At 28.1% G+C, this 17682-nt stretch overlaps 1 protein-coding gene across 1 annotated transcript in view; it reads left to right on the forward strand.

The window, feature by feature from the left end:
- LOC136976449 (uncharacterized protein PF3D7_1120600-like) overlaps positions 1-17682 on the forward strand; it is a 77895-nt gene that overhangs the window by 34605 nt on the left and 25608 nt on the right. The window contains 3 exon segments of the mRNA XM_067271728.1: positions 945-1133; positions 8758-9038; positions 10562-10732. Coding sequence (XP_067127829.1) covers positions 945-1133; positions 8758-9038; positions 10562-10732 — 641 coding nt within the window.

The raw sequence follows: 17682 nt of genomic DNA on the forward strand, positions 1-17682 counted from the left end.
GACAAGTAATGGTAAGTAGAAATAAAACAGAATTTTAATATAAACTTCACATTATCACTAACAGAAGTGAAATTGATTTATTAGTCAAAAAAACTTATCTTGATTTATTGAAAACAGTAATAAAAAATTCAAGTGGTAATGATAAATTATCAAAATTATAATATTAATTGAAATTGTGTAATAAATATTGAAGAAACTTGTATTAACAAAAAAAAAAAAAACTGATATAGTGTATTTAAACTAGAATAAGTTTTATTGATGTTACTCATTGTGATATACATGGTTTTTAATTTAAGAATTTTAATATTTTAAAAATGTTGTTTTTATTTAGAAACAACAAAAAATATTAAATTATCAATAATTTTCTATACGAAATTAACTGGTTTCATGTTTTATTATAATATTTGATAATTAACTGTTGATAATTTGTTTTCATTGCATATCTCTAATATACACTCTTGTGTACATTTCTCTAAAATCAGTAGTAATGTCAACATTTAATTAAGATTTTGCTTTTCTGGTTTGGCTGCTTAAAAGCCCAAATAATATTTGTTGATTGAAAGTGATAATGTTTTATGAAGCAGTCAAGCAACGAATGATATATTAAGCATTAATTTATTTTACTTTGTTAATATGATTAGGAAGAAAAAATCAAACATTAAAATACACTAGATTGAGTTGTATAATATATATGAAATACAGTTAAATATTAATAATTTATCTTAGGAATACATTTTCTGAAACAGTTACTTGCACCAAAGTTATTTTTTAGAAATAATCTACATTATTTTAATATTAGGATTCTTTTACTTTAGGTAGAATTAAATTTATGGTATATGACATGTATATATCATGGTAAATACATTTTTGTCATAGTGGAGTACATTTAAATAAATTAAGAATTTATTTTGAAAACAATGTAACAATTTATTTTTAATATTTAGGAAACATTTTATGAAGAGCCTACTGGTGTTGCTAGATATGTGATGGGCATTGTACATAATGCAGCTCATTATCTTCCTGACTTATTGGAATATTTTTCATCAAATTATCCTGGACTTGTTGTGAAAACTGGTGTGTTAGGAAGACAGTCTGATATTGAAACGACTACGATGGCTAAGTTTTATGAACTTGTAAGTATTTTTAAATTTTATATCAAAATATTTATTATATAAAATAATTAAAATTTTCATATTACACTAAACTAAATCATTAATTCGTGGCAAACTTTATGTCAATGTAATTCTGTAAATCTAAGAGTGATTGATTTATTACAAAAATTGTTATGGGTGCAATAGAAAATAAAATTTTAATGGGGAGTTAGTTCTGGATGAATCAATTAGACAATAATTATTAAAATATAATTAATTGTTTTAAATGTAATTAATTATTTAATTATAATATAATTAAAAACATTTTATTGGAAAGAAAGATTTAATAAACTTGAAGTAAATATGAAAGTATGTTTTATGGTCATTTCTTGAAGATAATGTTGCTCAAGAAATTTTTGTATTTTTCAGTCATCATAATTACATTGTCTGATGCTGCCCTATATGCTATGTACAGTACATAGCATATTTTTCATTATTCCATCAATCTCAATTCAAATAATAATTTTCCATTTTTGGATAAAGTAAAAATTCTTTATACACTCTGCTTTTCAATTATAAATTTAATGTAAAATTTAATCAAAGATATATTTTATATAAATAAATCAAAAGCATAATCATTTCTTAGCCGTAAGCACAATCATCTAACTTCCTTCATCTAACATCATGTAACTTCCTTTTGTTCTTCATATGTGTCCATTAGATAAAGTCACACATTAGAGGAATTCAGACATTACCCTATATTGCTAGAATATGAAATAATTCTCATAAAACTTGCATTAGTGGTCTTCAAGTGAGTAGTACTGTTGAAAGTAAACTAGATATGTATTAATATACTATCAATGAAATTCTTTATTAGTTCTTTATTATTATTCTTGATAGTAAATTATTCTTACACAATCAACATATATCAATATGATATAATTAGTATTTTCAAAAAATATAACCTGATAACACCAAATAAACTCATACATTGATACACACTACTAATATGTTATGTAATGTTGTTGTTTGTTATGTATTTTTTTTTTTCTTGCAACTTGTGTAAATTTTCTCTACCTAATAAATAAAGTTTTATTTATTGGCATATTGATATGAATGGATCTCACTTGTTATGATTAAATGAATCATGACAATGCTTTGTTAGACTTTTTACTCTGCTTTTATAAGCTCTGACAATATTTTGAACTATTTACTATCGTATAATAATCATATATGATACAATAAATTTACATAATTAAAATTTAAAATTTGAAGGGATAAATCAGTCTTTTAATTATAAAATACAGTTAGTCTTTGACTTATGATGTAGTTTTGTTTCAGGATTCTCATCATATGGTGAATTGGTCACAAATTGAACATAAAAATAATGGTGATAATGGGGTGCAGTCCCTAAGGTTATGCATAAGATTATGTATCATATACCATATGTATTGTATATTATAATCAGATGATGACTCATTTATATTGTTACTAGCCATACTAATCAATTTATTTATACAAATTGATATTTTAATTAATTAATTATAGTATTTTATCAACAAGGAACACATGAAATAAACATGGTTAAAGACACTAAAAATTATAATGAGGAACTATACAAATCTTTATATGGAATTTTTATTTTTATTGTTAATTTTATTTAATTATTTTGATTTTAATACACTTTATTATAAATTCAAAATTAGAATGATAATTTTTTATTAAGTTGCTCATATTTCTAGCTTCATTTTAGGTTTTAGGCACTAATGACACTAATCTGTGTTTAGTTAATGATGAATAAACTTAGTTATTATTTTGTAGAACATGTTTACTGCCCATTTAGTATTATGTTTAACATTTAATAGTCACACTGTGCTATTAACAAGTGTGACTAATTATTTTCACTCAAAAATAATTTTTTAATACATTAGTTATGACCAACCATACTTAAGACAGGTAAAAGTCAGGGACTGACTGTATTAAAAAACAATTTAGAATAGAATGATTATGATCTTTACAATAAAAATTGTGTCAAAAAAAGCAGTTCAATGAAGTTTGGCATTGATTATATTATTCTGAGACTAAATATTCATTTAAGTGATTGTTATACTTTCGTTATCTATATTCTGTCTTACCTGGCACAAACAGCAACATACATTGCGTGCAGCCATTTGGAGGCAACATACATTGCAATTTTTTATGCAATCTTGCTTCAGAGAAGTTTTTCTGTAGTTTTTATTGCAAGGGTTGTGTGACTATAGTTGCATGTAGTCGTGATAAACCAGCCAATGATAATCTAGTATTGACTGACATCATATGTGACATCATCCTTGGTTGAAGATGAAGTGAAAAACAAACATGGCTGCACCAAAAGAAAAAAGCACAGTGATTAATAAAAAAACTGGAAACATCTGGACATTCCAGGAGACCATTTTGCTAGATTCCTGTAGAGGTAAGTGAATTCACATGTAGTTTTTTTATGCCCAATTTGGCATTCATTTATTGTGTTATCCTGCGCATTGCGACAATGCATTTCCAACACAGTAACAAATCTGGCTTTTGCTTTGTGCTTGGCTAAATTAATATAAACAATGCTGTCGAAACATTATTGACATAGATTTCTACCAACACTCTCCAGAAGAATGTGATTGTGGAACTGCAATGCCCTGATGTAAACAACAGGTTGTTATCCTGATGTGCAAGCTAAGTTGTATGTAGTATCTTATGGTTTTTTGCATGTGATGACAAATTGCATATGTGACTTTTATCAATATTCAACTTTCATTCCAAAAATATCGCAGCATGTTCAAGCAGTATTGTTATATGCACATATACTATATATATATACATATAACTATCAATTATATTGAAAGTTAGTATATGTGCATATAATGATAGAAATATTTAATTATTGAAATTACAATTTTAAAAAGGATTAGTTTTAAAGTTATAAAAAGTTGAATAACCATTAATAATTTGAAATATAAACAATAACAATAATAAATAGAAGTTGAATGTAAGTGAACAATATTGAAAAGTTACAGAATAAAATCATTAAAATTATGTTTCAGTCCCTCAAAATGTTTCTAAAAAAGATAAAAAAAAGCTACTAAATTTTTTCTTTTTTGAAAGAATTAAAACATGTATTATGTTTGATTCTTTCAATTTTATGTAAATGATATCAATTAAATATCTTTTACATGTTTTTAATTAAAATAACTTTATTTATTTTCTTCACTAATACAAGTATAAGCTTATAGAAGTTCTGAAGTTGAAATAGAGATACTGCCAATATTAGTTGGTATTGTATTTATATAATTTATTATTATATTAAGTCTTAAGAACAGAGAATTCTGTATATTTTTAATGTAAAATACTTATTATATGAAATAAGAAGAATATGAGAATTTCTACTTTTTCTTTTCTATTCATTCTTCTATATGTATATATAGCAACTTTGTCCCTGACTATCTTTGGCAACCCAATCTCAACATATCATAAGCACTCTTGAATAATCCAGTCTGCACTGAACAAATGCTAGAGCAAGTTTCATTAATTGTCATCAAAATGGAATAGACATCATTGCTATAATGCTGTCTATTCCAAGCTTGCAAACCTTTACAATCAAATAAAATATGTTCATTTCTAAAACAATATATGTATATAAATAAGTATCAAAGCAGAAGTGAAATTAATGATATTAAACTGAAAGACTAGCAATTATTATAATCATATACTACCCTAATGTGACAAAATATTTTGAAGGAGTTAAAGGATTTCTTGTGGCACTTGACACCATGTACAAGTATAGAGAAGAAAAATGCACTGCTTTTCAGCTTTACAATAATTCATTGACAAGTGAAAAAAACAAGTACTATCAACAAATTTATCATTGTTGTCTTTCTAAAGTGATATTCATAAGTTTGGAAAATCTAATGGGAGTCTATTGATGGTATTATTGATCAAAATATGCAGTTTCCCAGATGAATAATACATTTCTTTCACTTCATTGGTGCAATAACATTACATCAACTCAGAGGTTTGTAGTTGCCTTCCAAAGTTTGCCTAGCAGTCTTGAAGGCACACCTCCCACTTTGTAAACAGATGAAAAATAAAACAAGTAAATAGCTGATGTAAGCCAGCCATTATTTTGTTCTTTTAAGTAACCTGATTAATATAGTTTTATTTAATATCTTTTGCACATACTTCCAAATTTTAAATTTTGATACATTACATACAAGCCCATTTGAAAATTCATTTAGCATTTTAATTCAAATATGGTTATTCTGTGTTCTAAATAAAAAGAAGACAATGATAAATTTGTTGAAAGTACTTGTATTTGATTTTTTTACTTGTCATTAAATTAGTATAATACTGAGAGACAGTGCATTGTTTTGCTTAAAAGAGTTGAATTTAAAGAGACATTTTATAAAAATTAAACTCTTTTAATTTTTGAGATTTTTTTTTTGATTAATGTAACATTTTTTTCAACTACACTGTTTTTGTTTTTCTCTAAAAAGATTGCTTCCATTCAAACACTTCATGTTAGTGAATATCAATATATTTTATATGTATAGATATATATAAGGCTGCTATTCCATCCCTTTTTTAAAGAAAGTCCCTAAAAACACCCCCTTTTTGTGAAAAAGTCGCTAAAGTCCGTTTTTTTGTACTCTACAACTTTATTTGATACGTTTATTTTATATTTCAAATGTAATTATTCAATACATTTCCAAATTCAGTTTATATATATACTGAAACCCCAATATAACATGTGTGCGTATGTATGTGTTTGTGCATACAAGATGAGTCAATAGTTCCCTGCACCATTTTATTCCAAAAGTACTGAAGATGTATTAATTTTGTTAATATAGTTACATAGGAAGTCCTGCATGGAGAATTGGATAGGATGTTTTTGTTGACACTGGAATCCTGTAGAACTAATACATGTTAGACATAGTGTTCTCTCCACATGTAAATTGTCAATATGGCCCTGTGATATACGGTTGTTGTTGCTTTTGATTGGCACTGACTTAGTAGGGAGCACTGCTTAGTGATGGATGGGAAATTTGCAAAGAAGTTGCCAAGTCTGGTAATTTATTATTAGGTTTGGTAATATTTCAAACCATTTAGCAATTTGGCAACAATTTTTGCCATCTGGTAATTTTTCTATACTATTATAAATTTGTTTAAGGTGTTTAAAGTTTTTACTAAAAACAGGGCTACACTCAGGCCTAGGCAAACTAGTCAATTGAAGACCTTAGGGCAAGAACATGTTAACTCAAAATTTGGTAAAAATAAGTCAACAATGGCCTTCACTTTGTATGCGAGGCTTACATCACTGTTGAAAAATTTGAAGTTATTGGTAGGATAAGAACATGTTAATCTGACATGGAGAAATTTGTTAATTTACTCTATCAGGTATTATGGTAGACAAGAAATTGCTACCAGATATGCCTGATAGTGTTTTCTTTGTACCCTAAATGTTTTCAAAAGTCATATGTAGAAGCTTCTTGCCTAACCATCACTTAATTCTCTATCTATAAAACCAGTCTATGAGAAGCTATGAGTCAGGAAATCATACCTTCCCTTTGTGTTTAGAAATCAATATTCAACAAAGACAATGCTCTTGCTATAAAATTTCTTGGAATGAAGGAACAATTTCTAGAATGTTATGTCAAGTCTTCCAATGTAAAAAGCCAAATATTTCTACATTACTACATGACCACGTTTTATTGTACATTTACTCTCAAGTTAACATGTTTACTAAGCATTGTGTGTTTGTGGAACATATTTAAGTTGCTTTCTTATGTCTTGTAGCTCCAGTTTATCTATCAGTTTCTGTTCTCTAGGCTTACATTGTTCTGAGTGTTGAAACAATGTGACATGTCTCCTTTCTGACATGTTGCAAGTTGACAACTTGCCATTCATCTTTCACATTGAGGCTTTCTTTGTATTTATATGTGCTAGCTTATCAATTAGAATCTGTCATACTGCGGATTTGAATAGAATGTTCTATCCAGCAACATTTTTTATCCTCCAAGTCAGATTCATTGTGGTCATCAGATCTTTTCCTTTGATGAATTTGTCTCCCAATCTGAGTAGTTGACTTTTATTTTTTTGTTGTCAGTCGTCATGATATTTAGATATTGGTTGACACTGAATATTGTTTGGTATTTCCTCACTTGTTTCTCAATAAGGACAAAGTCCAAGAATGTCTACATTCTGGGATTTCATGGTCCACAATTTCAAATATACCTGTCAGGTCTAGATATTTCCAAACTTGCAATAATGTGCATATTCTTATTCTCATCTGCAGTCTTGATTACATAAGTACAGGGGAAAGAAATTTTACAAAAATTGTTCCTTATCAATGAAGATTTGTTCAAAAGATTCCTCTGCCTTCAACCAAAATAATGATTTTCTGCTAAAAGAAAAACAAATATCCTTGAAATCATTCAAAATATTCTCTAAATATTTTGAGTGCTTTATTATTGGATGAATGGTCATTGCTCCTCACTGAAAAAGAAGTCCTTTCAAATGAATTTGCAGTAAGAATTTATCACTATTGTGCTGAATTTATGAATCTAAAGACAGATGTTTGTAACTTGGAATATGAAAATATTTCAAAAATTGTGAAAACTGCAGTAGCATTGTCAAATTGTAACACTTATGTTGAATGAAGATTTTCAATTTCTTTACAAACTTTGATGGATGACATATGTTAAATTTAGTAATGATATGCAAGTGCTTAGAAGGTTTAGAAAACTTAGCCATAGTTAGCTGTTACAACCAAAGAACTTTCAATGGCTCAAGCTGTTCATGGTGAGTATAAGGAATATTTAGATTCTAAGAATAAAAAAAACAAGAGACAATGAAACAAGAAGTGGAGTTAAGAAGAATTGAAAAAGAAAGATGTGAAAATTAAAAAGCAATAGCTAGAAAAAGATGAAGAAAAATGAAAGAATGTAAAAAAAGAGGAAAAAGAAAAATAATACACATCAGATGAAACATTTAAAATGGCAAACAACTGACTTTAAAAAGTAGCTGATTCTAAAAATTTTTTTATAAGTTAGTGTAGCACAAGCTATACCGAAACAGCTTGCAGGGAAGCAAAAAAGAAAACAGAAGTTTTGGAATGAGAGTCTTGGAATGAGAAACCTTCTAAAAAGCTTAAATTATAAGATCAGAATTGTATATTATGTTTGTAAAGTCAACATAATTATACTATAAAAATTTTATTATTTATAATTATGGAAAATATAATTATGTATTAAACATTATCTATTAGTAATCATTTTAAAAAGTAATTATTAAGTCCCTATTACATCCCTGTTTTAATTTGAATAAGTCTCTAAAAACTATTTTAAAGTCAAAGGGACAGTGGCAGCCCTGTGTATATGCTTAGTTTTAATTTATCATTTGTTGTGATCAAAATTTAATAAATAAATAACAGTTTAAAATGTATATATATCAATTTTTTTTATATATATTACTTGTTATTTAACTAATTTTTTTTTATAAATGATCTAAGATGCTTATATAATTAATTTATTAAATATTCCATACATAAATATATAAGAAAATTTATATATATATATTTTAAAACTGCTATTTATTTATTTTTGTTACATATATTTCAATTGCATATTTTGTTTAAATATAGGTTCAGAAAACATACAGCAAGGGAACTTACAGAGCTGGTCCCTTGCATCAGATCAGTGTAGTAGGAACAGTACATGAAGAAGTTGGTGATTATTTTCCTGAATTTTTAGACCAATTAGAAAAATGCCCATTTTTAAAACTGACTATGCCATGGGGTCAGCTTTCTTCCGTCCAAATGGAATCTCCACAAGAAAGTAACGATGGACCGATTGTTTGGATTAGACCAGGAGAACAACTTGTTCCTACAGCTGACATGCCTAAATCACCCTGTAAAAGAAAAAGGTATAGATCACATTTTATTTACTTAAATTGAATGATATTATTTATTTTTTTAATATGAATATTTTAATTTAAAAGATTAAAAATTTTTATTCTCTTTAAAAATATTTACAAATGGTTAAAATTTTATAAACTTTTTGGATAGATACTTTAAATAATTCCATCCACAAAATATAAAATAAAAACTAAGATTTAAGTATTTAAATGTCGATACAGAAACACATCACAAAATCTCACTTTTGATTCATATGTTCATTCTAATATGTATTAAATTCACTTAAGTGTAATGAAAAATCAAGAAACTTAAATATAAGTTTTACAATGTCCAATAGACAACTAAAAACTGTGGTTGGTTGAGTTTTGCAGTTGAATAATTTTATTAATAGTAATTTGATAAATCCACTAAAAGATTGTATTGTTTTAAATTAATTGAGAATATTAATAATTCAGAATATTTTATCTTTCAAATTATATGATGATGTCTTGGATATGAATAAATCATGGTTTTGGTAGTAATAAAAATAACTGATTATTTAAGCCTTAGAAAGCTCTTTTATTTTTATTTGTATGATTTTCCCAAATAGTTCAGTTTGTAGTGAGCTCTACAAGTTGAAGCATTTGGGAAAGCATAAAATTTGCAATACAAGACTTATGTATCTTCACATTAAATTATTGAATTAGAAAATAGGACTAATTTGTTAAATGCTTGTTTAAATGAGAATTTATGATATTGATTTAAATTATTTTATGTTAAGTTAATCATTTCTTGCCATTTAATTTCCATTTTCTTTTTTCTTGTAAAATAGTCATTATCCTTCCTTTACAATCTGTTAAGGATTATTTTGATTTAAATTCTTATTTTCTAGATATTTGTTCTCATTTATTTGTCTTTGCATTTTCAATTCTCTGAAAATAAAAATCTTAAGTGTTTGATTCAACAGATTATCATGTGTAGGCTAGAGAAATTGGAAGAATAAGCAACAAGGAATGGACAAGAATAAATGGCCAGAAAACAAAATTATCTTTAATAAGTTATAAAGAAGTTTTAAGCTTTAGAAATCTTTTAAAAAAAAACAGAATGAAAGTAAGACATATGACCAACAATTTTTGATTTAACAAGGAAGTAAAATAGAAATGGAAAGAAAGAAAAAAGGAAAAGCGTGTGTAATTCCAGAGACATGTTGATGGTACTGTACATACAAAACCACTAAATGAAAAATGACAGCCAGAATGGGAGAGCATGGGGGAAGTAACCAATTTTTCCTATGCTATCCCCTCAGAGATTTCAATATTTTCTAAAATGAAAGTGGTGTCTAACAAAAATGAACCTTGGGCCATATCCATAATTATGAAGATGAATTTTTCCATCTTGATTCATTTAATCATGAATTGAGGTGGAAAGTCAAAATCTTTTGAAACAGAGAAATATAAATAATTTATAACAAAAATTTATGTATTTGTATTTTTTGGTAAATGTATGCTTTGTTTTTCAAAAGTTAAATTGAATTTTCTATTATTATTTTCAGAAGTGGCTTAAATGAACTTCGCAATTTGCATTATCTACCTCGATCATCAGAACCAAGAGAAATAATGTTTGAAGATAGAACAAAATGCCATGCGGATCATGTTGGTCATGGTTTTGATAGACTTACTACAGCTGCTGTTGGAGTACTTAAGGCTGTACATTGTGGAGAACAGTAAGTGAATATTATTTATTTTATGAATATTGTTATTTGTTTTAAGTTGTTATTTATATAAACATTCAGAACAATAATAAAAATGTATTAATTAAATTCTCCAGTATTTTAACTCTATAAATAAGATTACATTATTTTAAGAATCATACATATACAGTAGCAATCATGGAACTTGCATCACCTATGATATATCAAACCACATTCATCAGATGTGCAAAATAGTGTATTTAAACTATAATTGCAATTTGTAATGATAACATAACCAGAAGAATAAACAAAAAACATGCAATTATTACATATAATTCTACATCAAACTTAAATGTTATTTCACACCACAGCCTCACCAATACTGTTAATGAACAGTTATATGAACTGTGCCATTTACAGTTATGGAAGCAAAAAACAGAGGTGTTCACAGCCTAAGTAGTCCTGAAAAACACAACAAAATTATTTCTCATTGAAAAAAAATCTTAATACTTATGCAGGGCCATCTTGAGCTGTAATAACAGCTTTGCAGCATTCCAAATAGAGTGGATGAGTTTCTTTAAGTATTCTAAACCAAGCTTGTGATACCAAACTGTTGTAATACACTCCTGCAGTTGCTGTTTATTTTTAGGAATCTTTTCTACAGTTTTTATGTCCATAATATATCAGCAATTCTGAATAGGGTTGAGATGAGGATGGTTACCTGGCTAGTTTAAACATCAGATCTAGTCCTCTTGTAGGAATTTTTGTTTTATCTAAACAACAATGTGTGTTAGTTTAAATGACAGTAATGTTAATAAACTGTAGAGAAAGACACATTATACCTTTACTCAATGTTCTTTTATGGTGGCAGACACAAAGTCATTTTGGAAGATGCAGAATTCTGTCACAAAATTGATTCCTGATTGTTGAAATTAGCACGGCAGATAGTTATAGTGCTCTGCAATCATAAAGTGTAATCTGCCAACATCTTTACTCGATATGCAATTAAATGCTGTTTGACTCTACAGTCTTCATCAAGAAATCCCTGTTATAGGTCTTGCTTTTCTCAGACTAACATAAGGTTTGCTGTCAAATGCATGTTAAATTTGGATACATCCAAAAACATAACAGTTTCACTCTGCATACTTTTTACTCTAGATAAGTTGTTATCTTTGAATTTTATACTGGTCAATAATTGTTTTTATGTGGGCAGTAGGCTTTTAAATTCATATTTTATACAGATGAAATTGCAAAGATTGTGCATGTTCCTTTTTTACAGCCTTATTGTTCCAGTCGCTTTACCTTCAGTTTGGAAGACCTAGCAGTTCACTCTAACAGACTGAGATGCTTCAGCAGCCTATCCTGGCATGGCATACTTGCATGCTTACCACCTGATCCAGCATTTCTTGTAATGCTGTTTTGATCGCGTCTCCTTTGTAACAAATGCACAGTTGTTGATTGATGACAATATGCTTTCTATTCTATTTTATAAGAAGATAAACTCTCAACATTTAAAACTACAACTATTGAGCAGAACATAAGCAAAGCTCTTCATAAGTCAGAATGTGTTTTATCAGTGGTGTAGCGAGGTGGGGGTGGCACCATTAGAGGGCGGCAAAATTTCAAATAAATAATTATAATATCTTGTAAAAATTTGAACCTGTACAATACACAATAATGATGATTGTTCTTACTGAAAAGTTCTTTAGAATTACTGTATATTTTAGTCTTTTAAATTGAGATACCTAAATAAGGGGACGGCGAAATTTTCTTTCGCCCTGAGCAGCTGACACCCACACTATGCCACTGTGTTTTATCTATGACTGCAGTACATAGCAACTACATGACCATTAAACATGATGTTTTGCAAATATGTGCAACTTGACAAGGCTGATGTCGTGATGAAGTCAGACTTTTGAAATTTTATGTATGGGCTGAGATATTAGAGGTCAAAATTTACCAGGAAAGTCTTTGGGCTAATTTCAGTTGTAAGTTTAAACCAACTACATGATCACTAAATGTGAGATTTTGGAAATATAGTCTGTTCCAAAATGATAGACACAGTGAAGTAATGGTATTAAAAATGTAATAAGAAGCACATTGTACACCTAATTCCCATACAGACACAAAGTGTTTTAATGTCACTACTAGATGAATCTAGAGCTTCACAATTACCATGTAATCAGTTAGCCCTTGGCCACATTGGCCTAACTGGCTCCCAGTTTCCTGTTATTTTGCCATATAAACAGTTATTTGTTTTCTCTCATATTTGTTTGCATAGAACATTACAAAACAACAAAAAGGAATTGATTATCAGTTTATTGTGATATCTTATAATACAGTAGAGCATTGATTATCTGACTTAATTGGGGACTGGGGTTGGTCGGATAACTGAAAAGTCAGATAATCAAAAAGTATGAAAAAATACATTATTAGTATAGTGTATTAGGCCTGGTTTAAATACTAGTCTCCCTTTCATGGTCAAGCCAGTGCTGCCAGCTAAAACATGCAAAAATTAAACAAAAATAATAATAAAGTAGCCAAGACAACCAAATATTGTAGCACCACATCACTAGCGGACATTTGAATTTGCCGACTAGAACGCGCCGATTAACTGATAAGTCGGTTAATCAGGGGTCGGATAATCAATGCTCTACTGTAATAATTTTATCAAAAATCAGTAAAAATAGAAATATAAATGAATTTTAACAATGTTTTGTAAGCTATACTTGTCCCAGAAGGAGAGAGGCATCTCTGCTTCAGCAGTTAAGTTGCAATGAATTTGCAAAATAGTACACAGTATAGTATAAAATACAGGACAGTAGTAGATTAGGGGTGAATTTCTACAAAATACAGTTCTGGAATACATGATAAATTAAAGGTTTTTATCATAGGAAGAGGAAAACTGTTCTCATCATTTTGCAGCAAATTATATCAACTCTAGTGGAGAATATGGAACAAAGAAGTCATCTGGAAGATTCCCTGCACTGAATTCCCATCATTTTGGATGGGAATTCAGTGCAGGGAATCTTCTAGATGACTTCTTTGTAATTTTCAGAAACAGCAATTCTATAATGATTCTGAGGCAAATTGCATCTCATCTGACATAAATGTGTCAAAATCAGCAGTATTCAGATATATCTAAACATCTACAAAATAAGAAAATGAAACAAATTCTGACTCTATATAAAAGCTACAAAGACAGTCCTTTGGAATGGGCTAAACATCACATGACATGGAATGATAAATAGCAATAAACTTATATGGAGTGATGAGAACAAATTCAATATGGATGGGCCAGATAATTGGCAAAATATTACAAAAAGCAAATTAAATACCCATTATATAAAATTAATATAAATTACACATAAAGAAAAAAAGGAATAAAACTAATAAAAATATGATTAAAAATTTTTTATCCTTACATATTTCCATAAATATGTCATTTAAATTAGTGTTAAGCCTGTAAGTGACAATAAATTATTTCAAAAACTCAATAAAACATCTTTGAATTTTATCTTGTAATCTATAAGAAAGTAATAAAAATATTATTTATTTTTTATATTGAAATTATTTATGAAAAAGTTATCATCTCAGATAATTCAAATGTTTACTATTAATTAATGTATTCAGGCTAATTAATTAATGTTGTAGGATATTAGCAAGTACAGTCAAACCTGTTTTTATGCGCTCTTTTTATGTGCGATTTTTATTTGTGCGATTTTTTTAATGCGAATTTTTAATTTGTGCGGTATAGTTGGCGACTAGTCTCGTGCGATTCGTCATGTCTTACGTTGACTTATTATAGCTAAATAAACTTATTATAGCATAAATGCACTTATTATAGTAATATTATTGCATGAATATGCGAAAAATGAAATAATTTACTTTTTAAGTCAACAAAACACCAACTGGACAAAAATATGTAAAACAGACGATAGACCAGACGATGCAGTCAAGTGCTGACATCTGTTGTCAATAAATTCTATTTAGTACGGTTTTGAGTTATTTTCTATGTGAGACTTCTTTTATGCGGTCCCTGTTGACCGCATAAAAAAAAAATTATTTTTTAATTGTGTTGCGAAAACTATTATTTACAGCCATTCGTGAAGTTTCGTGAGATTTTTTTATGCGTTTTTTTTAATGCGGTCCCTATCCCCCGCATAAAAACAGGTTTGACTGTACTAGAAATGCACTTAATACCATTTGTGGAAAATATTGAAGGAAACATTTTCCAATTTCAACAAAATAAATGCACCCATTCATAATGCAAAATCAACTTGGGATTGGTGTTTGGCAAATGGTATGCATCTTATGGACTGGCCCCATTTTCTCCTGATCTTAAGCCTACAGAAAACATGTTTGGTATCTTAGTAAATAAAATGTATATTGTTTTTTTATTCCTATATATCAGTGGAATTATTAAAAATGGCAATAATTGATGCTTTGTATGAAATCAGAGCTGAAGAGAGAAAAAATCTTATTCATATAATGCGAGATAAAGTTTACAAAGTAATTAATAAACAAGGTGGACAAATTTTTTTTTAATAATATGTAAAATTTCTTATTTAAATGTTGAAATGGCTCTATCATTTTGGGACAAGTATATCCTATACAACGTTGTTACAATTTATTTATATATTTATTTAATTACTGTTTTTTGATAAAATTATTATTATATCATAATAAACCAATAGTTAATTTCCTTCTATTGTTTCATAATGTACTTATTATTTTTTTAAATCTCATTATTTTTCAGTGACTATCACTTTGTAACAGACTCTATGTTTAGACAAGGACAATGATGTGACAAAAGCAAAATTTTGTTTTTACCTCCATCTATGGGCTGAGATATCTGAGATCAAACTTTGCCATGTAAAGTCTATAGTCTGATTGTCTGTTGTAAGCTGGTCACAGGCAACAGGTCAATCAATAAAGTTTTCAATTGCTGTCAATTCACATTGATCTCTGTGACAAATTTTTATTTTGATCTTTACAATGGGCATTTAACATGAGCAATATCGTGACAAAATCAATTTTTGAAAACATGCAGATGTGTCTGTTGTAAGCTGCATATGTGCATGTTTTAACCAGTTGCTGGAGTTGGTAGATTGCTGCTTAACATGTGGGTGTTTTAGACATTTCCTGACATTTTTGACTGTTACTATGTTGTACATACATCTCCTTCCTCAAATCTGTGGGTTTTAAATTGCTGTAGACAACATTAGAAGCATATCATCACATTTATGTTTTCATGTCAAACCGAAACAGATATAACTACATTTTAGAGCTCAGTTTCCTTTTCCTAGAAAATACCTAATACTTTACCTACATTTTATGCAGTGTTAACTATCAAAAACTTTCCATTTTGCTTTTAAAATATGCCACCTTTGCACAAGTTTTTATAACATTGGAAGATGCAATCAGTGGAAACATTGCTGCAATAGATTTTACAGCCAGTGAAAAGCATTATGTTTATGATGTCATGAATGATACAATTTTTATGATTTTGTGTAGGTTTGCAGCAAATTGATACTTTAATTTGAAAAATAAATACATTTTTAAAGAATTTTATGGGTGATATAATTTTTGTAGCCATTACTGCATTTTAAGAAATAAAAAGGAATTTTAGCAGTACAATTATTTTCTTATAAAATAAAAATGTTATTAAAGGAAAAAATATTTTGTTTGATTTAATGTAGAAATAAGAACAATTAAAATTTAGTCATTAATAAACAAATACTAAACTTACAGATTTCCAAAATACACATTTATTGATGATAACAAAATTTTTAATTAAAATTGTGTGTGTTTTTTTAGTTGGCTTATCATCAGTAAACGTTTTTTAACTGCTTTACATAATTCTGCAGAGGTGTGGCCTATAATAAAAGGTCATCTCTGTGAAGAAAAATTTATTGTTTTCTGATGATTAGACATGGCCAAAAGGAAGACGACTTAGTTTCTTCAAATTTTTAATTTTTAAAAACTACCATCATCTATTACATTTTACAATGTCAGTCATTGTAACTTCTAGTGGCAGTCTTAGCTTTCTTCAAGAGATCAGAATTTCATGGCATTTAGTATAGCTTTGAAAACCACTGCAGCTTAAAAGTAATCAGAGAAGACAACATCCCACTGTTCTTCAAACAATTTTTGGCATTGTTTTGGTTTTCTTTATAATGCTTAAGACTCTCCTTTCAAGTATTATTAATCATAACAATTTCTGATATTTTGCTTAATCTGGAAAATCTTTGCTGTCCATTATGATCCATCATCTTTTGGAGAATAGTTTTGAAAATCATCAATGTCATCACCTTCCTTGCCCAGACAACTTTGAGAAAAGTAACTTAGCTGTCCTTAGTGTTGCTTGAAAAAATTTTATTGTTAAAACAACTGTAAAAGGAAAAGATTGATAATTAGAATCATCAGTAAAATAAATTGACAAATGCCAAATATAACAGACACAGACAAAATTCTTGAAAAGCAAACTGTTTAACGGCACTGAAATAATGATGTGCAACTGTGGTGTTGTTACCATTTAATCATTCTTACCTGAATAACAACGATTTAGTTTGTTGCTTCCATGAATACATGAATATTTTGAATGTATTTAAAAAATCCTATTAATATTAATTTCTATCTACTTTCAATATTTCTTTGAAATATAATTATTGCCTGTTGAAATGTATTACTTTTAAATTTTGTTACAAATTGCTCTATTAAAAATTATTTTCTTCACCACGTGAGAGAAATTTTTAACTTTTGCAAATATTTCTATAAAATGCAATAAAACAAATCTTTGAAAAGATATATAAAGAAAGCATTTATTTTATTAAGAGAGGATTAAAATAAAAATGGCAAAATTCATTGATACTGAGAAAAAAAGCAAATATTCAAAGTATATAGTTATCAACTAACAAAAGCACAAGTGGTTTTTAAACTGTTTGATGTTTTCTTAAGATAACCAAAGCAATGCTGGGCAT

Source organism: Centruroides vittatus, unplaced genomic scaffold (assembly GCF_030686945.1).
Source record: "Centruroides vittatus isolate TY-2023 unplaced genomic scaffold, ASM3068694v2 contig_400, whole genome shotgun sequence".
Taxonomy (NCBI): domain Eukaryota; kingdom Metazoa; phylum Arthropoda; class Arachnida; order Scorpiones; family Buthidae; genus Centruroides; species Centruroides vittatus.